General features: G+C 41.8%; 2 protein-coding genes and 2 long non-coding RNA genes across 16 annotated transcripts in view; 2 read left to right on the top strand and 2 right to left on the bottom strand.

Moving 5' to 3' along the window:
- Positions 1-1208, top strand: part of SLC34A2 (solute carrier family 34 member 2) — a 58998-nt gene extending 57790 nt beyond the window's left edge. For all 9 annotated transcript variants that reach the window (XM_080590866.1, XM_080590865.1, XM_080590864.1 and 6 more), the window contains one exon: positions 171-1208. In XM_080590866.1, coding sequence (XP_080446992.1) covers positions 171-746 — 576 coding nt within the window. In that variant the 3' untranslated portion in view covers positions 747-1208. The remainder of the gene's footprint in view (positions 1-170) is intronic.
- On the bottom strand, positions 168-7979 carry LOC308194695. The gene is made up of 3 exons (XR_013950803.1): positions 7890-7979; positions 6653-6913; positions 168-6444 (listed from the first exon to the last, which is right to left on the bottom strand). It is a non-coding gene; the product is annotated as an uncharacterized lncRNA (long non-coding RNA).
- LOC308194698 lies at positions 7133-18685 on the top strand. Of its 5 annotated transcripts, none has more exons than XR_013950806.1 (3): positions 7133-7255; positions 13362-13557; positions 14197-18685. It is a non-coding gene; the product is annotated as an uncharacterized lncRNA (long non-coding RNA). The 5 variants fall into 5 exon arrangements; XR_013950807.1 differs by lacking the exon at positions 7133-7255 and adding an exon at positions 9370-9585 and having other exon boundaries at positions 13463-13557; positions 14202-18685; XR_013950808.1 differs by lacking the exon at positions 7133-7255 and adding an exon at positions 9370-9585.
- The window catches only part of SEL1L3 (SEL1L family member 3), a 37863-nt gene continuing 35682 nt past the window's right edge, over positions 18391-20571 (bottom strand). The window contains exon 24 of the mRNA XM_080590848.1: positions 18391-19659. Within this exon, the coding sequence (XP_080446974.1) occupies positions 19493-19659 (167 nt within the window). The 3' untranslated portion in view covers positions 18391-19492. The remainder of the gene's footprint in view (positions 19660-20571) is intronic.

Raw genomic sequence — 20571 nt, 5'->3', positions numbered from 1 at the left:
CGTGCAGGAAAGGCCTGGCAGTGAAATAGCGTGGAAGACAAGAAAAAAAAAGTGAGGAGCAAGAGAAGGGAAATTATGAAGTCAGCACCACTGCAAGTTATTATTATGTAGGTAGGAGCATTTAAAGGCATTTGTAGGAACAAACTTCTCAAACTTTTTTTTTCTTTCAGATTGCCTTGTGCCACTTTTTCTTCAATGTCTCTGGGATAATTCTATTTTACCCGCTGCCTTTTACCCGGCTCCCAATACGGTTGTGCAAGAGTTTGGGGAACATAACAGCCAAGTACAGATGGTTTGCTATATTTTATCTTCTTGTCTGCTTCTTTCTTTTGCCTTTGTTTGTATTTGGTCTGTCACTGGCAGGCTGGCCAGTCCTTTTGGGTGTTTGCCTTCCCTTGGTTGCTCTGTGTATTGCTGTGATTGTAATTAACATTATGCAGACGAAACGACCACATTCACTGCCTGAGAAGCTCCAAAACTGGGATTTCCTACCCATCTGGATGCACTCTCTAGAGCCTTGGGACAATATGATTATGTCTACACTTGCCTTCTGTGGGAAACACTGCTGCGGTTTCTGCAAGTGCTGCAAAGTCAATGCAGAACAGGAGGGTGCCAAAGACAATCAGCTAAAAACTATGGAGGTTTATGAAAACACCATTGCAATGGCTGATGAAGAAAGAGGTGTAAGAAGGGCACCAGCTGCAGCTTGTGTTGAAAAAACAGGCACAAACAACACAGCCTTATAGTAGCGGATCAACAGAGATACAGCATAGGATGGTTAGTCTCTTGAAAACCATCTTGGACAATGCACTGAGGACAGAGTGAACATTTTGTTAGGTTCCTGCAGCCAGTGATATATCACTCATCAAGGAATGGAGTCAAACAAGCTTGACAGAGTCCCTAGAAAATCTATGATCATTTGAAAAGCTAAAGACAGATTTGCTTTCAGAGGATCTACTGTGTTGTACGTTCATCCAATGCTATCAGTAGCAAATGAAAGAAATCCTGATGTAGTCCCATGTACAGAGGGATGAAAGGAATGTGATCAATTCAAGCTTAATTAAAAAAAACAACCAACCAAACAAGGCACCTGTAGAACAGCCTTTCTGGCCTATTGGCTTATTCAGCAAAAGTTACTTTGATACCCCAGATGCTCTGGAAAAAAAAAAAAGAACCAAACTAACAAAAAGCATCCAAGCATTTTCATTGGCCTGCCTGCAGTGGCTGCAGTAGTCAAAATGGAAAACAGTATTCCCAATATAGGCAAAATCTATTGTCCGTGTGTGGAGGAAAGTGAAATGCTGGGACATCCCTCAGAAGCTCTGGGAGTCCTGGTCTGGCATAAGGGTATGCATAAGCCCATTTTGAGCCCTCTGTCTCCTGTAACACTGGGGACAGGAGCTGTTGTCTTTTGTCATCTCACGCTCAAGGCCAAAAACTAATTGCTGATCCCTTTTCCTGCTGAAGGTTAAGCACTGGGTTTGGAGACACAGTGGCTATGAAAGAGCTTGATGGGCTCAGGATGTGGTTGCGTGGCCATTCCTCTGTCTAGATAGTCCTCCCCAGTCCTGTTCACCATGTAACCCCACAAGCTCTTGCGCTGGCACAATTAGAGGAATGGTTCAGGAGGGAGGACAAGTGGCTGGTGTAGGTGTGGAGAGAGCCACTCAAGTCTGGGCTGACGCCAAGAGACCTGTGTGCAACTATGGCTCCGTCTGGCTGAGCCACAAAATGACCTTTAAGAGCAGCTGTGGAGCTATAAGAGTAGCTTTAGGGCTACAAAAGAGGGAACCCAGAGAGAAGATTATGGCTAGTGCGGGACATAGAGTAGCATTTAATGGTGAGAAAGGAGTGTTCACTCTGCACCATCCCTGTATGCTCCTTGGAAATAACGTGAATTTTACTGGCAATTGAATGTAGCATTACAAATCCCCTGTAAAATCCATAGGTAGTGTAGTCATTGCCACTTGTAGTCCATCCATAGGTAGTGTAGCACTTGGTGTGAAGCTGCTTGTGCTTAGGTCTTACCATTACTGATGTTCTGCTAAATGTTTATGAGACTGCTCTGAATCACGGACTGACAAAGGGCATCATTTCAGTGTCTGAAAAAGAACATTTCAAAGACGCATTGAGTACTTCTGCTGGCCTTCAATAGCTTAGATATGAGTGAGCACGGGATAATATCTGAGGTCCAACCACTAAGAGAAAAAAAATCATGTGGTTGGGTGTAGGCCAACCAGTATAATTTAAAGCCAGTGTATATGGCTGAGGTGAGATTACGTTTGTAATGGAAATGCTGAGAAGACCTTTAGTTTAGCATAGCCACTCAATGCTGCTAGAACACATTTACTTCTGAACAGTTTGTTTTATGCAAAGCACTAGGATCAGTAGGCTGCATTCAGCTATCAGGTAAGCACACATTTTAGAAGGGGATTTTTTTTAATTTCCTTTTAAAGATGACATTTAAAATGGCAAACTAAGTTGCCTAAAACATGTTTGCAAATTACATTCATACTGAGAGTCCAACTGTTGCTACAATTGTGAGCCAATGACAAAATGCTTAGAATCAGAGTGATTTTCCAAAAGCATTTGATTTTGGTGTAGTTCTGCTCCTTGTAGGCTTAGTAACAGAGCAGAGTTACGCCTAACTATTCTTTTGAAAAGTATTTACCTTCTCCTTCATGTAGTTCAAACAGAATTTTGTCAGCATCTCATTTTCAAAGTGGAATTGTGGTATCTTCAATAATTGTTCTTCATTTTATTCTCAGTTCAGGATGCTTTCATGATCTGTGTTTCTTTAGATCCTAGCGTGCATTTCCCATGCTCTGTTTCTACAGAAAAAAAATGTGAAAATTATCCAGAATTATTTCAAAGTTATCTTAAGCATCCATTGAACACCCACTGAAACAGGAAACATTTTCATCTACTCTTACTCATTTCTTAACATGCACCTTATTTTGCATCTCGAAGTAAAGCCATCAAACACAGTGATAACTTTCAGCAAAGCATTAGAGGAAAAGCAGTTCTTGTAAAAGAATCAGGGTAAAAATTATGATTGGACTTACCAGTACTTTATGTTCCTCATTGTAACATTTCCCATATGATATATTCAGTTCTCACTCTCTCCTTGCTGGTGAACTTCAGGCCATATTGTGCCTTTGTTTTAGGCAGATTCCAAACAACGACTTCTGATTAACACTTGGCAGCACAAAATGTCCTGGTATATTTCCCCCCCTGCTCTTAACAAAAGATATTTACACTTTATTTATAATTATTTGAGTGTACAGAACTTTTCGTAAGTTATACAGAAAGAGGTTCATGTGATTGTGTTATATATTACGTATTTGAAAACTATGCAATGTTTATCTATAAAAATGTAAAAAGGAACTACTGTATATTTTGTAATATAACTTTTTAAATTGTTTGTAACTGTGTATACTGCGTATTATGGAGGCTGTTGGCTCCTTCAATGGGTTACGTAAAGATTGTTTGTAATGCAGAGACAGATTTCTTAAAATAAGGATTGAAGACACCTACATACTTTCATCATATGGCTTAATGCACAAGGATATTGAACTCCGCTTTTCTAAAAGATTTGAATTTTCTGTAATGAGGAATTCTGGAAATACATTGTTTCTAAAATACTTTTTTAAACTCTCAAACTTTATCACTTTTACTGTTTTTAGGACAGTATATGGCTTTATACTTTGTCCTGAATACTCATCTTGTCTGTCCTCGTGCACCGAATGTAAAAATAAAGAGAAATTTTAAAAAATGAAGACTTTTTTCATACTATCTGTTTATATACATATCATGGAAGCTTGCAGAACAACATAGTACAACATAAAGGAACTGAGGTTAGCCCCAGGCACTAAAGAAACCCATCAGAGGGCTGTGTTTCCAATAAAGGTTTTCATATGAAGAAAAAAAATTGCTCAGTGCAATTGCACAGGTTGAAATATCTTCCAGCAGGGTTCTGCAGTCTGTCCTCAGTGAAGGTAAGCACAGGAGACCAAAGCCAAGGCTTCTGTAACAACCAGATGCAAACGGCCTGTTTCACTGTGCTAGGCTCAGATTCTCCCTTCTACGTGAAAGATGGCACACGGAGTATTTCCAAAATGCTTCCCTTGACATGAGTGACGTCTGGCTTATGACTAGGCAAAAATAGCCATCGTGCCTTTTTTTTTTTTTATTAAATGTGATCTTAAAATGAAGAGATGGAGAGAAATAAAAAGTACTCCTTAAATGCCTGAAAGATTATTTTAAAAGGTTGTTAGGTTTCCTAATTCTAAGCTCAGCAGAAGCTGAGGAAGCAGCCCCCCAAAAAACTGCCATTTCAAACTATACCATATTTTAGTGAAATGAAGATAACAGAAGTATTTCTTATAACATAAATATTTATGCAATACAGTATGAACAGTCTTCTTCTAAAATGTAAGCAGTAATCACCCTAGGCCCATGATTTAAAACTTACAGCTTCTTACACTCAAGCAGAAATATTGCAATTCCGTGTGCCATCAGCCTCCATGACTCACTGTCCATCAGGAATCAAAGCACGTCCAGGAAACATGCACAGGTTGTGCCATCCATCTCCCAGTTTCCAAACAGACTGCAGAGCTACCTAGGGCAAAGTTCAGCGACGCCTATCCGTATTTAACAACAGATACGTGCTGAAGTGCTGCACTGGCCAGAAGCCTTTAAAATGTTCAAAATAATGCTTCAGCTAATTGCCAGGTTGCTCCTGATCCTGTGACTGGGATCAGTCCTCTTCCTCTCTGCTTATGACTTAACCATGATGGTCATGGCTCCTTCTGGTGCTTCTGGTTTTGCTAACCCTCTGCCAAAGCTGCTCGTTCACTTCCCCCAGATCCAAACTCTCTTGATACTGCACTTAACGACCACTATGATGGATTCCCATTAATCAGAAATGCAGGTTGAATTCTTCATCATTTTTTTCCTTCAGCTTACCTTGTAGTGGTTGGCACCCCATCAGGTCCCCAGAATAGCCCTGGCCATGCTGCTGAGAAAGGCTGCTCACTAATTTACAGCAGATTGTTTGTGCATGCAGCCTGGTGTGGTACCACTGGCAGGAGCTTGGCAATAGCAAAGGATCTGATCCTGTCAGCCAAAGATTAAAAATTAATACTACCAAGCAAAAAGCCACTATTTCACAAGCTGTTTCATGAAGGAGGATATGCTTGATACACATTCATGGAAATGCTGGGCCACACTGCAACTGCACAATTTCCACAGGCTGTGCTTCCGTGCCATGATTTATTTGCATCCAGATATTTTTTTCCTCTAGCTAATGGCCATTCCTGCTGTTGGTACATGCCAAAAGCATGACACTGTAAGTGTAAACCTGCTTGTGATATTTTTGTAGTGAATATTGTGTAGATCTTAGTCCCTTTATTACAATTTTACTACAAAGGAAACCCATAATTTGTATGAAAGAACAGAGCACTGGCATACTGAACACATACTGATTTTCACTGAACTGCCCCCAAACAGATCTCCCACAACAACTGACATCTAGGTATCTCAACAAGACAGAGGAACAGAGCAAAGGCTAGCATTAAAATGTCACAAACATTCCATCTTACTCAGCACCTGATGAAATTTCCTAATTACCATTTACACTTTTGGGGTGTATCAATCTTTTTACACTGCTCAACGTCTAAGGACACATTACCGTGACAAACAATCAGGGTAATTACAGGAGAAGATGTTTTGCAACCAATAGCTCAGCTGATTGTTGTATATTTTTTTTACCGAGTACAAAAAGTATAAATTACAGGGCATGCAAACAACTTACGGACCAAGTGCTGCCCTTGGTTAGGCAACGTGCAACCGTAATTGACATTAGGAAAGTTTGTGCACGTGTAAACTAGGATAGCATTAAGCCCTATTTTAACTGACTAATGCAATGGCCTCAGGCACTGGATCTCAAATGATTGCCAGCAGAGAGCCAGCTTTGCTGTTGCTGTATAATATATACATACAATATCTGCTCTTGCTTGTTGCTTCCAGCTGTTACATCGCCTGAGAAGATGTTTTTAGAAGTACCTATCAATAAATGTCTGCTGATGGTCGCAGCGCTCTTCACCGAGTGTGAACCTAGCAGGGCCAGCTCTCGCCAGATGTTCTCCTGCTGTGGTCTTTCCGAAATGCTTTCAGTGTCTCCGTCTCCAGCTGAGCCATCTGAGGTCAGGACAGAGCTACGCAGCTCAGTCCATGGCCCGGCGGTGTGGTGGTTGTCCTGCTCTCAGCCATTTCCAAACTGCGCGGCCTGGCAAGGCAGCCTGGCCAGCTCAGGCTCAGGTCAGGGGCTCTCATGGGGGAAGATGAAAGAAAGTTAAGAGGTCTACGTTTGTCCTGCTTAGCCTGGTTGCCTTCTTCGGCCAGCCTGGGCCTATCCTCGCTTCCCTCACAGTTGACATCTCTCTAAGAAAGGGAAAAGGAGAAGGCAACAGGAAAAAAGCAAGCATCTCACTGTAGCTCAGGTGGGATCCCATCTCTGCCTTCAGTCCTGTGTGCTCTTCTCCCCTCCCTTCAAGCACGACAATGGCATTGAAACAAGGAAATCCCAAGGCAATGTTCACCCAGCTTAGGAAAAATAGGGGCAGTGAATGATATTTCATTTTTTTCCTACCTTTCTCCTCCATTGCAAGCCTGGGATGCTGGGGGATAAGGAACCACAAAACAGGAGCAGGGCTTGGGGGAACACAGCTCTGAAACGCAGCTGACTTCTGGGGGCAGATGAGGTGAATTTAACACTGGGGCTGGGTGACAGGTTGGACCAGGTGGTTAAATGACTGCGTGTGCATCACAGCAGGCAGAGATCACTTTGGATTCATCATCAGCAATTTCAACACTAGTTTGAGGTACAGGGAAAGGAATCCATTTTACTCCCCTGGAGTAAAACAAAACACGTAGTAAGCACTTAGTAAGGCATCCTAAGCCCAGGTTTATGGAGCTGGTAGTCCCCAGACACCTCACGATCATGGATGTGAAGGAACATCTCCAGCCCACACCTCCTAATCAGGTAGGAGACCACCCCCCATACATTCACAATCTCAACAAAGCCCTCAATAAAGTGGGCTCAAAGCGTTTGCTGAGGCCCACGAGGAGGGAAAACAACCACAGGTGTTCAGGGGCACCTCATGAACAGGGCTTCATCGTGGGCACTGCTTGGGAAGTGACTGAGGAGACCTTTCTCCTTGTGCAGGATGGTAGCCTGGCCATCTCTCCTAAGGTACACGCACACAGAGAGGTGTTGGTGCGCTGGCTGTCAGCACTGCGTGTTGGTATAGCTGCACCCGTTTTGTTGGGGTTGGCCTGTGAATCAAAACGCGGTGCTGTGGGATTGAGCAGAGGCTAGCCCTGGGTGCCTGCAGGGTTTATTTCCTGGCTGGCAAACCCGATTGACAGTTTAGGATCATGACGTGCTTCCCCACAGGAAGAAAGGATACTGGGTGTAAGTGTAGAAGAAAATATAAAGAGAGGGGAGTAGGTATCAGTAGCAATTGTTAAGTCTCAGGCTTCAGGTGGCTGTTAGGCCAGACAGAGCACTTTGGGAAATAAATAACTGCTGAAATCTGGTGAGAGGCATCCAGAGCACTGGGTGAGGAGGGCTGGCTGTTGTACAACACCCAGGTCAGGCACAGTGAGGAACCAGGAGATGCGGCAGGAGCGAGCAGCCAGGGTTCACCTAGCACGGTGCAGGTGTCGGGCACTGAGTGTACCCCGGTTCCTGGGCCTGGCCTGGACAGATTCTTCTTTCTCTTGCCATTTTTCTAAAAGCTGGTGCCATGCCCAAATGCTTCATCCATCACCATAGACAAGTAATTAATGGCTAAACGCTGCCTGCAAGGCTGATTCCCACTTACCTCAGTTGTTTTACTGGGACAGATCCTGCCCCCCTCCGTAGCAGTGCCACGGAGAAGAGTTAAGCACACACAGCCTGAGGAAGGGATCTCTGTCAGCGACATGGAAATCATGTGGTACACAAGGAAGCTACTGTATTTTACAATGCTAGTATTTGCTTTACAGGAAAGAATTTTCTCTCCGGAGTCATTAATCAGCCCAAGAGGAAAAGGTCAAAGCAGATTAAAGCTGAGGGTAGATTAATTTCAGTTTGGCTTGCTTTGGTCCCAAAGAAATGTTAGATCAGTTTTGTGGAATGCCTTTTTCCTCACTAGAGAGTGAACACCTAGTGCTTTCACATAAAATTTAACATTATTGCAAAACTTTAAGAAGATTACAAGCGAGACTGGGCAGCAAAATCCCTTCGGTGTACGTTCAACAAGGCAGCCTACAGTTAATGGAAAGTGTCCCAGTGCTGCTGATGGGCCTCCCGTCTGAGCAGAAGGAAGGGCCATTTCAACACTATCTGTTAATGTCCTGGCAGTCCTCCCAGATGCAAATCACAGAAGAATTTAAAATTGCTTCACCTGGACTGGGGGCATTGCCTCAGGAACAGGCACTGACGATGGTCTCCATGGGACACGGTTTTCTAAGTGCAGCTATGCCTGAATGTATGTTCTGCAGGACAGGCATTTCTTGGGTCTGTGAATGACTGGTAGGATAACTGGTGCTGTGTAAGATATCATAAGTGCAGTTGTTTTCTAAATATCCACGTATATTTCCAGACGTGCAAATAAACAAATGAAATAGGGGCCTACAAGAAATTCGGAGAGGAAATTTTTACAAGGGTATGTCGTGATAGACAAGGGGCAATAGCTTTAAGCTAAAAGAGGGTAGGTTTAGATTAGATATAGGGAAGAAATCCTTCACTGTAAGGGTGGTGAGGCACTGGAACAGGATGCCCAGAGCAGCTGTGGATGCCCCATCCCTGGAGGTGCTCAAGGCCAGGCTGGATGGGGCTTTGGGCAACTTGGTCTAGTGGGGGGTGTCCCTGCCCATGGCAGGGGTAGGAACTGGGTGGTCTTTAAGGTCCCTCCCAACCCAAAACATTTGATGTGGAAATGAAAAATAATAAATGAACACTTAAAATGTTACCTAACATATAATGTGTTACAAATGAACATCACTCAATATGGGCTGGGATTTATTTATTTATTTAATTTCCCCCCCTTAAAAGCTTCAAGTAGCCTTCCAGCTTTCTGTCTTTCAGCTCTATAGAGACAAACCATCTGAGCTAGCTATATCAGCTCCTGGTGCACACCTGGAGATGTTTTAAAGCAAAAGGGAGTGATTGAAAACAGCTGGAAAGTAACTGAATAAGAAGAAAAATCTCTGAATTAGAAGTCAACTTCTGGTTTAAGGATGTGAATCAGAAACTACTATCTATTTAAGCTTCAGAAGATTAGCTTGTGGTAGGCAAAGTTGGCTTTAGAGATATATAGTCTGAATCTGTGGCTGCTTAATGGTTTAATGGAGAAGTAAGAGTTGTGTGTGTGTGTCTGGGGGGGGGGGTTAAGCAACAGTCAATTTTTCTGAATTTTTTACTAGCTCAGAAGGTTTCTGTTCAGATTGAGTATGTTCTTGAACCACAGGAGATTGGGTAGAAGGTGAGAATAGTTCTGCTTGGGCGCATCAGTGGTGTTCTGAAAAATGTAACCGGTGAGGATCTTTTTCTCAATATTTATTGCATGAGCATTAAGTATTTATTCCCCTTCCCTGGTTGTGAGTTAATTCCTGTGAAGGTGTCCTGTACAATCCAAGTCTGAAATCCTTGATAGTTGTGTACTGGATGTGAGGATAAATTTTAGTTAAGACTTTGTTCTCTCCTGGGGTGGGGTAGGGAGGAAGTAAGACAGTAGGTATCTGCATGTACTTATTGCTCATTGCTACTATAATGCCTTAGGAGCTGTGGGTTGGATTTCTGTACTTTAAACATAGAAGAAAAAGATTGTCTTTGTGAAGGAAGCTCATATTTTTTGTTGTGCAGATAAGGAGATGTAAAACGTGGCTAAATATTGCTAGTTATCACTGCACAACGTGGACAACTTATCTAAAAGATAAGTTGCAGTAAAGGAGGTGCTGGGAACTTTGTCTGTAGACAAACAAGAAAACAGACGAGAAAACCTCTTCTTTAGAAATCTGGCATGTGAAGGCACAGAGATGCAAGCTGTATGCAGCATCTGGGTGAAGAGCAAGATGGGATACAGTGGTCAGGAGAAGCAGTGGCAAGGGCGTGGTGCTTAGGGACACGGATTAGTGGGTGATATTGGTGGTGGGGGGGGTGGTTGGACCAGATGATCTTGGAGGGCTTTTCCAACCTTAACAGTTCTATGACTCTAAGCGCCTGGGAGTAAGGATCTTGTCCCCAGATTGCCTCGCCTATGTGTGGAGGTGACCTGTGGAAATATCACTGGGTAGAAGACAAGTCTCGTGCTGAGTTAGAGCTGTGGCTCAGAGAGGGTCGCTGAACTTGTGTTTGCTGGGTAGGTCTTTGTTTTTAATTTTTTTCCAAGATCACGTGGAGGACAGTGGAAAGAAGCAAGCTAATAGAAGAACAGCCCCTTGTAGCACCAGTTATAACAGAGCTGGAAGTCCTATAGCCCATATACCGCATGGTAATATTGTGTGCATGGATTGTCACCTCCAGGATGGTGTGAGTTGGCTGTGCTGCTTCAGGGACTTGCTCCTGGGCTGAGCTAGTATGGGGCTGGCTCAAAACCTCTAAGCGGAAAAAAAAATTAAATTTAGGCTGCTGACACAGGAGCTATTGGTGTAATGGGCAGGTGGTGGATGCATTTCTCCTGCTGTCCTTTTGGAAGGAGCATTAGGTGCATGTGTCCCAGGTTGGGCACCACCAGTAAAAGGGATGGGGAAGCATCCTGCTGGGGCCGTACAGGAGCTGGCTGCTCTCAGTACAGTAGGTGACGTTGTCAGGACTGTCACCTGTCTGACATCTCATGATTTGTAGAGGCAGGGCAGCCTCCTGTGAAGTGACAGATGTAGGCATGAACCTCCTTGGACTAAGAGGTTATGGAATGATGCTTCATCTGTAGTAGGTTCTCCACTCACAAAGTTGTTTTTATAATAAAAAAAAGCTGTATACATTTTTTTACAAAGACAGTAGCATAATCACACAGCTGTATCATTGTATTAAGTGTCCCCCCCACTTTTTTTTTTTAAATAAGTGGTATCAGTAGAGTAGCAGGTTCGTGGGCATCATAGGCACTAGAGCAGCTACACAAAACATTGAGCTTTTACAGTACCTAGAAGCTGTAATCAAAGTTAGTCAAAAACATGTACCACAAATATCTCTGAGCTCCTCTGTTTCTTAGATGAGTCTTCTTAAAGAATGCTGCTGAAAATTAGGAGAAAAAAAAAAAAAAAAGACAGGTATTTCAAATGTGTTCAAGGGCTTATAATTGCAGACCAACAAAAATTAGGTGTCTAAATTCCAATTTATAAGGCAGAAAAAGTTTTAGACTGGGGATTTAATTATTCTGAATTGTTGAAATTGACCACCTGAGTATTACTTTCATGGAATTACTAGAACTATATATATATTTCTAAGGTTGGGCATTCAGATTCCAAATTTGTGATCCAACTCCTGGCTACTCACACTTGCCGAGGACTCTGGGCCTTTATCCCATGATGTGTGGACAGGAAAAAGATTCCCCTGAAGGCTTGCGTTTAGTCAAATCTAATGGATTAATTCTGTTTTCGGTTTCAAAACGCATGTACAGTTATGTGATGTTTCTTTCTGTGGTGAGGGGAACTGCTTTGGACCATTCTGCTTCACTTACAAAGTGGCATAAAGTCCAGTCCTCCTATAGCAGTAAACCTTTCGCTGTCTGAATCTGTCCTGCTGAACGTGTAAGATGTCAGAGCTGGAAGTCAAAAGTCCAAAGGAACAATTTAATTTATTAGAATTAGGCACAGAACACAAATCCTGAGGACACGTTCTTTAAAGTCTTGCAGGATGCTGCAAGAATGACGCAGTGACCTCAATCTGATGAAGATAAAAAAATAAAATTGTCTTGCAATATAGATAATGCACCTCATGATTTTCCTTTACCTGTGCCAGCAAATGCGTGTAAGCATGGACTAGCCTGAATGGTTGAGATATAGGTTGGTGCTGGTGGCACAAGAGCTGTGGCAAGACCACCAGTATGGCAGATTCCCAGGGTAAGAGCTCCAGATCACAGTCCAGTTGTACCCTGGTCTGATTACAGACAGAAATGTGTGTTCAAACCCTGCGCTGCTCCCTGCAGCATTACCAGCCAACACCAGAGACCTGGCACAGCTTATTAGCTCCAGCAGGTCCAAGTACTACGCTGAACCTTTGTCCGGAGCAGTGGGCTGAGAAGGGACAGTAAACCTCTACTTGATCTTTGCTGCTGAGATAACTTGCTGATAGCGCCTGGGATAGCCCATGCGAGCAACTACCCCGATGAATCATCTCTGAACTGCTTTGTCTTGACTGGTGCTACATGTGGACTTCTGCCATTGCAACGAAGTCACAGCATTTATCAGTGAATGGCAGTAAAACCCCAGAGAACTGCTCTTCCCTTTCTGGATGGGGGAATGATGGAGACTGTGGAAGGCTTTGGGGACTCTCAGGTCTCCAGTCATTGTGAAATGGGGTTGGTTTTGTGTGCACGTGTGTGCACCTTATCCCTTCATCTTTTCTCCCATGCTTCCTTGCTGGAAGTCAGTTTATTCACACTCAAACAAACAAAAAGGCTTTTTTTTTTTTCTTTTTCCCTTTAAGCTAGCCTCAACTCAAATCATCAGATTCTGGCAGGATGGTTTTGTATGTTGAGGGGATCAAGGGTGAGACAAACGCTGAAGTTTTAGACTAATCATCAGTGAAGTAGCATTGATACTGTGTATCTTCTCCAAAAGTCATCTCTTGCTCCTAGGACAGAAAAGTTCAGTTGGTGTGATTGTTAATGATAGCACAACCTTTTAAATACTTCAGGAAAAGCCTTTTACTGTTTTCAGTGAAAGGACTGATTTTTATCTTTAGATATACACAGTAGGGACCTTCATTAAATTTGGCATCCCATCGTCAGCCCTCCAAACACTTCTGGAATTATGTACAGCAGCCACAGGAAGCAGCAGGAGGCATCCAAAGCTCTGCTTCCACCCGCATGTGTGTGTGTTGGGGTGGTGGTGGTGTAACTGAGTGCCTGGCAAATTTGTGACTTTTATTTTTATTTTTTTATAGGCAGAGTTATGAACATAAAAACTACTTTCCTTCAAAGAGGGATTTTATTTTATGAATATACCCTTGTTAAGCATTTAATGCATCGCAAGAGAATCTAAGTGTTCCTGGGATAATGATACTGGGGTACAAGGTACAAATAGGCATGTTGTAGGGGAGAGTTGTGAGAGTCATAAACCCGGTTTGATTTTTTTTTTATTTCTTCCCCTAGCTAACTGGATTAGCACAAAGGATAATAAAACTTACCTAGAAAGCTGCATAGATATCCTAACTCAAAATGCTGTACAAGTTATTTTCTGTCTCTGATATCAGCATCAATATCAGAGAGCGGCCGAGTCTGTCACAATGCTCTTCCTTGGTATCTGAGCACCAGGGACCTCCTGCATGCTTCTCGCTGGATATGTCAGGTAAAAAAAATGATGTTTTTATTTGCTTTGCTGATGGAAAGGCACAGAGGGTGTATCTGCCGTGCCTGGCAGAAGAGCTTGCCCTAGGAGAGCCTGAGAAATGGGCTGCACAGCAGGGCTGCTGCCAGACCGCCCCTGGGCCCTCTGAGGTGCTGTCTGCACTTGCCATGGGTATCTGCGTGGCTGCCACTTCTGCTGTGGGTTTCAGCCTCTCTAAGGACATGTATGTGCTTATAATGTATATCAGTCACTGCTTCTGAATCTGTTAGTCTGAGATGGGTATCTGAAGAACTTGGCCAGAGTTACTCTATGCTTACTTCTAGGCTATGGAATATTTGGATTCATGTCTCTGTATTATTGCAGCTTTTCAGGTCAGTACATAAACTTCTAAGTACTGGCCTACTGGAGCTTCTGGAGGTTGACTGTGTTTTTAACATATACTTTATTATCGTTTGGGACCGGATACAGTAAAGATTAAAAACAAAACAGAAAACTAGGGGAAAGATTTCTGGTTAAACAAATATGAGAAATTGTGGAGAATGTAGAAAGCTCTAGGTTATTTTCACTAGAGCAGGTGTATCTGGGTTTCCCATACTGGTATCGTTACCAACTAGGCTCATATGGTTAACTCTTTCTAAGAGTAGTGTGCTGTGGTTGACTTGAAAATGAAATTGGAAGAGCTGCTCATGTGCAACTGCAGCTGGCTTGGAGGAGCAATGCAACATCAAGGAGCAGACACGAGCCTCCAAACCTTGGCATGGACAGCACGTGGAGTTGGTGTGGGACAGAGATGGCAGGGACAGCATTCTTTCCACTAACCAGCTCTGCAGAGCAGAAGGGGAAAACAGTGCTGTGAACTTGCTGGAACGAGGCGAAGTGTGAGTGGAAGCTCTGACTTACCATTTCAGTGAGCCGCAGTGCGTGTTGGAAAGGCTGTCTTACCGTCTACAAACACCTTTCGCGTGAAAGCAAGTCTTCAAGACAGCTCTGAACACGTTGGGACTGCTGGGAGGGACGAATTGATAAACGGGTTGGTGAATCACAGAAATCAGTTCTAACCTCACAATAGGTACTGGGGGGGGGGGGGGGGGGGGGTGTAACGGGGCCCTACCTCACAAAGCAGAGGCCAGCAGCCAACCGGCAGTTCATCTGCCCACTTAATCTGAGCAAGGCCTAAGGATGTGTGTGGTGAGCCCTGGCTCATGGGCATCTGTGCTGTCTGGCTCCGTGCTCCCCAGCTTAGCCTCTTCAAGTCTTACCCCACTCGACAGTGTCGGGACACAGCCCAGGGGGTTCTATGGACCAGGGCTGCTCCCAACACGCAGCTCATGAGGCACCCATATTCTGAGGAAGAGTTTAACGATGGTCATGCTTTACCACTTCCTCTCACGGCCAGGCGGTGAGTGGAGCCTGGCCTTCATTAGCTCATTAGTATGAATTTAGCTGGAGATTGTGCAAGTTTAGAAGCAAATTAGAGACACTTGCTGTGTAAATCCATGACTCAAGGCCATAATGAACAGAAGGAAAAAGTCAAGTAGGTTTCTCAGTTTCTACTCTGTCAAACTGCCTATAAAATAGTGCTAGGCCCTGCTAACCAAGTTGTGCTTATTGCCGTTCACCAGGTGGAACTGACACGAACAAACAGCAATGCTGAGTGTTAGGAGCTTTCTGGAAAGCTGACAGGTGATCAAAGAGAGATGTCAACAGGGACAAACAAGGGAGAAAACCAAGAATCAGGTGATGGGAACAGGGGACAGAATCAAGGTCAATGGGTATGTTAGAGGAGAGGAACAATCACTGATGACAAAGGTAAGTATCTGATGGCATTTACCAAGCAACCCACGTCCTGTAAGCCAAGGGGCACATAAGCGCTGTGGCAATTTCTGTTTGGAACCTCACTGCTTCAGAACATCTAATCTATAGCAAGCTCTTTGCAAACACGTCATCTAACTTTTAGTTATATATGCATAAACTCCATGGACTGCAGTTAGGTAACTTATCTCTTCCTTCCCATTTGGGTTACTCATTACTCTTTTTTTTCTTCTGATTCTCACCTGCATGAACCCATATGCAACTCTTCATAAGAGAGATGTACTTAGGCATGGACTTGGACATTTTTTACTGTAAATAATAAGTTGGCCTTCTGGCACAGGATTTAGTTCCTTAATAGCTTAGGAAAATTAGTTTCCTAAAAAATGGAAGCTGTGATATGTTTCTAGCATGTCTATACCCCAGTGTCTGCCTTTTTTTTGTTGTTGTTTACTGTGTTATTTCAGTTATTCAGGCATTGTTTCTCTTGCCTATGTCTTAGGAGAGAGCAAGGAAATTGCTCTATGCCTGGACTTGCCTCGTCATTCCTTAGCTTCCTTGCACTTGGGCTTGTTCTTCAAAAATACCATCTTGTCTCTTTCACTTCTGTTCTCTTTCTATGGCCCAGTCTTTTAATTCAGTTCATATATTTATGGCAGGGAAGAAAGGATGTGGGGAGGAAGTTCCTCAGCCAAAGCTTATTGAACCTGTTTCATATCTCCGTACTGCACTTCATGCAAGATAAGGGCCAACAGTCATCCAGTGCTAAATGCCATAGTCCATTAGTCAATGGGGACACGTTACGCGGACAAGAATTGGGTATGAAAACTAATCTCATAACAGGTATTTCCCATAGCTTTGAGCTTTCCTCGTAGCTCAGATGGAAAAACTATAGTCCCAGTAGGAGATGTACTTGAAATACATACGTCAAGTACCAGGACTAATATATGTGTGTGTACATGTGTGTGTCATATATATATATATGCAGCTGTAAGCACATGCTCATGCCTGTATATTAGGGTGTAATGTTCATCATTGTATGGACTGGGAAACAGCATCATGCAATGGTCACAGAATCACCCACGTAAGGATGTCTGCAGTCAGTTCTGTCCTGATACTGTCTTGGTATGTAAGTCAAACCTTAGTTTCTTTAAGTTTTGCATAACCACTTTGAAACACCTACTACATAATCTTCAGGCTGTCGCCCACTTAGAACTACCCAACACTGACTTTATTTTTGAAGTTTACCTTCACGTACTGATGTTCCCTGTCTGTAATTGGTATCTAATTCTGTGGTATTTTTTTATTGTAGCATTTTGATACATTGTGCATAGGAACTTCTAGCCTTTGTCACTTGCAGTGACACACATTTACCTAGTTGGTACAAACCGTACATCAGCTTTAGATCATTCAGCACCTACTCTGTAAATAAGGACTCTAGAATTATTTTATGTCTGTAACTTACTTCTTAAAGATAATTCTAAGCTTGAACCAAGAAAGAAAGGGGAAAACGTACATCACTTACACTGCCTTAAGCACCACCTGTTTTGCAAACCCTTTATTTCTAGGCTGTGCTGTTGAGCTGGCTGGGCTTCTGTAAAAAGTGTATGAGCACGCAGAATTCCAGTCTAGAGTTCTATGCTTCTGATTTTTTTTCTTTAAATATTTCTCACTGCCATCCTGACAATTCAATATGTGCTCAAGAACTATAAACTGCACTGGCCTTGTTCTATCAAAATCTCTTTTTTTTTTTTTTTTTTAAGTTGAAACAACTTCTTTTTGGGTTTCCTTGCACATGTTGTAGAATTATGTCACTGCTTTAACTAACCATCCTCTCCTTCTCCCTGGGAACTACATAATTCTCTAGGTTGTCAAATAATAGCCTTCTATAAATCAGATCTGTGAAGGGTAATTTATTATTACTTCCACCTTAAGTGGTGCCACTTTATCTTAACATATTTTTGTGTTAAATATTCTTTGATAGGAATTCTGCTGTAATGGTTACAATAAACAAAGACATGATTATTAACTGCTGGCGTCAAGAAATATAGGGCAGTTTTATCAATTGCCTTCTGAAATATAGATGTGAAATAGCACTTCTGGCAAGCCGCCTCTAGTCAGTTCACTAATAAAGCTGAAAACATGGACAGACTTTGGAAAGGACAACGCGGTCAGCCCAACTGCTAACACTTATTTATATATCAACACAACCTGGAATACAGGAACTCAACGACCTCTGTGATTTCAGCAAAGGGGTTCCAATCATATCACCATTAATGAGCTTCCATGGGATTAATATTTTACTAGGGCATTTAAAAAAAAAAAAGGGGGGGGGCAATTTTTCTCTTTAGGGACAGTTGCTTTTGTGACTATGGCATATGTAATAAAATACATTTTGCACAGCTTACTAAATGGCATGGCTTGCTATTTGCACATTCAAGTATTTTTTTTGTGTGTGACCACTCTAGATGGGATATTTGGTACATAACTTCATGCCTATTTTGTGACAATTATTTGTTTTCAGAGGCTATACTTTTTGCAAGAGTTTTGGGATCACGATTTCACCCTACCCCAGTTTTATTACAAATGCACAATGTTTTCTCTTATTAGGTGACAAACGTGAAGTTGGGAGAATTCTTAAAATATCCATATGCCTGTGTTTAAAAAATTGGTAAAATTAAAATGCTTGGCTCAAAGCTGCAACTCAGAATACTTTGGAATTTTTAGTTCTTTGGAGAATATACGCTGATATGTAACTTGTTTATATAATTCAATTTTTGCATTTTTTCCCCATTTAACTCATTCCCTTCCTACTGAAAACTGCTACTTTTTGACTGCCAAAATGTCCTCCAGGTCTGTTCTGTGAGAATGCTGTGTTCTTCAAAGAAAGTAGTGGTTGACTGCCCTCTTTGAAGCTAAGAAAGCAGACACCTAGATCATGTTCCTCAAAATGTGCAACGGTAAGATACTATAAGAGACTCTCACCTGGAAGGTGTTTTAAAAAAAAATCCTTCACATTTAGGCTGAATTAGAAAAATATTTTTATTTACAAGAGTAAATAATGTAGTGCAAGGAGAGTGGACTTAACCCTCAATAGTAATGCATAGATTGATGCAGTTGATAGACTGTGATCTAAATAATTTTGCAGAGGTGCATACACCCCTGCTTTAAAGGTCAGACCTCTCCTACAGCCACTTACCTCACAGCCTTAAATCACACAGAAGATGTTTGCACTCTATACTCATTATCCCATCTAATGTTTATCAAATAAATTGTCACTTTAACTCTTGTGTTGAAAAGGTATGGTAGAACATGAAATGTAAGAAATGAAAACAAATTTTTCACTCACTTCATGTCACCTGGTTACATTTAAATATTCTTTTATTTATCTAGTAAGGACTCTTTCTCTAATCAGTGGCTCTTGGGTGGGGTGGGACACCCAATTGACACCCCTTTAACTGTAGCCCCAGGAAAAGGCTGACATTCATGAAACTGACACTTCAAGAGTCAGTCAATAGGACTACGTTATGATCATATTGCAAATCTTCCCAGTATTTTTGTTTCAAAAGAAAATACTTTCTGCATAAAAGAGCTAGGATGGAATGTAAGATGTCAAGAAAGTAATTGTTATCACTGTACCGAAGTCCTGGCTGGTGTTCCATGGTATTTGGAAAGTGGAACTAGGTGGCTGGGTTTCACTCTTACATCATTTCCGTGCTTCCAACTCATAAAACTCTGGTAATTTTAAGGTAAGCTCAAATGAAGTAAAGGCCACCTAATAAGTTATTAGACATCTGAGTAAGATATTTTCTTCATCAAAACCAGTGGGAGCTTACCTCATTCTTCAATTAGGTAAAGAGTGTGCCTGTGTTCTTGTAATCCTTCAATACAGTACACTATGATCATATGTTGGGTATAGCGAGATAAGCTGTATTCTCTGTTTGGACTGTTAAAGTTATTGTAGGGGTGTTTTTTTTAAAGTTACAGTAGAGAAATTAGTTCAGTGGATTTTGGCTGTTGGGCTGCATTATTAATGCCATTAATAGGGTTGGTTGCCAGTTCTTACAGTTGTAGTTGTTCATATCCCATCATCCTGATAGAATATCAACCTTAAGAAAACTACACCTCAGCTGGTAACAAGAGAGTTCTGAGGGTTTAACTCCTGCTCCACTGAATCATTTGATAAAGTAGTTTCATCTTGCTGCGCTGGCCGTGTAGCATTTTCACTGCTGTTCCCTGAGGAAGAAGGCTCATCCGATGATGGCTCTGATCTTGTTCCAAGAGAATTACTGGCTACAGAAAAATGCCAAAATAAAGTATTTAAAAACCTCAATGCACCCAAGATGTCGATTTGTCTAATTTTAAATATTATATGGATATAAAATTACAATATAAATACGATAATACTCAAAGGTTAGGAAATATCAAAAGAAGAGTATCTGTAACTTTAACTATTCCCTTCATACATACACACTATAATTCCCAAGTTACACCAATTATAGCTAGTAAGAAAGGAAAACAAGATTGCAAAGTTATTTCCATAGTCAGCCTATGTCCTAAATGGTGTCTATTAACTAGGAAATCTTTTTATATTTAATATTTATGGATAGGATTATTATTTTTTAAATCCTTTTCCCTTTCGGTGTAGGTTGGCAACTTGGAAACTGACTTTTTTCTATATTTTATTACAGAAGTATGTCAGAAAACAGGTTTATTATTTTTTCTTCTTCCTCTGAAGAAAATACATTTAGTGGAAGAAAGTCTTTTCGTAACAGGTAATGTTTATTTCACAACTTAATGATCAAGACCCTGTCTTGTGATTTTAAGTGAAAGAGTTGCCTGAAGCTGGCAATGCTTTTTAAATGATGATTCATTATTTTTGGATGTGATGGTGTGGTTTTTTTTCCCCTTTCCTTAGCAATGCTATTTTGTCTTTGACATCTCTTTCAGTGTGGTGAGAAGGAAAACGGGGTTTTAATAGGCTGAAGCCTGACATTCGTTTTTCTATTTCTTAATCATGAGTGTCCCATCAGAAAAGAGAACATAGAGCTAACTCTTTAGTTCTGGACAGGAGGAATATGCAATTGCTGATTCAAACTATTTACTCATTCTTTTACTGGTCTGAAGAGGCATCGTCTGCTCCTAAGTTACTCTAGTGTACTAGCTCTCTGCACCTCACTTTTACTTCCACCTTGTATCTGAATG

This window comes from Anser brachyrhynchus (genome assembly GCF_964034855.1).
Source record: "Anser brachyrhynchus genome assembly, chromosome: 4".
Taxonomy (NCBI): Eukaryota; Metazoa; Chordata; class Aves; order Anseriformes; family Anatidae; genus Anser; species Anser brachyrhynchus.
The sequence above is the reverse complement of the archived record's forward strand: the minus strand, read 5'-3'. Positions and strand labels throughout refer to the sequence as shown.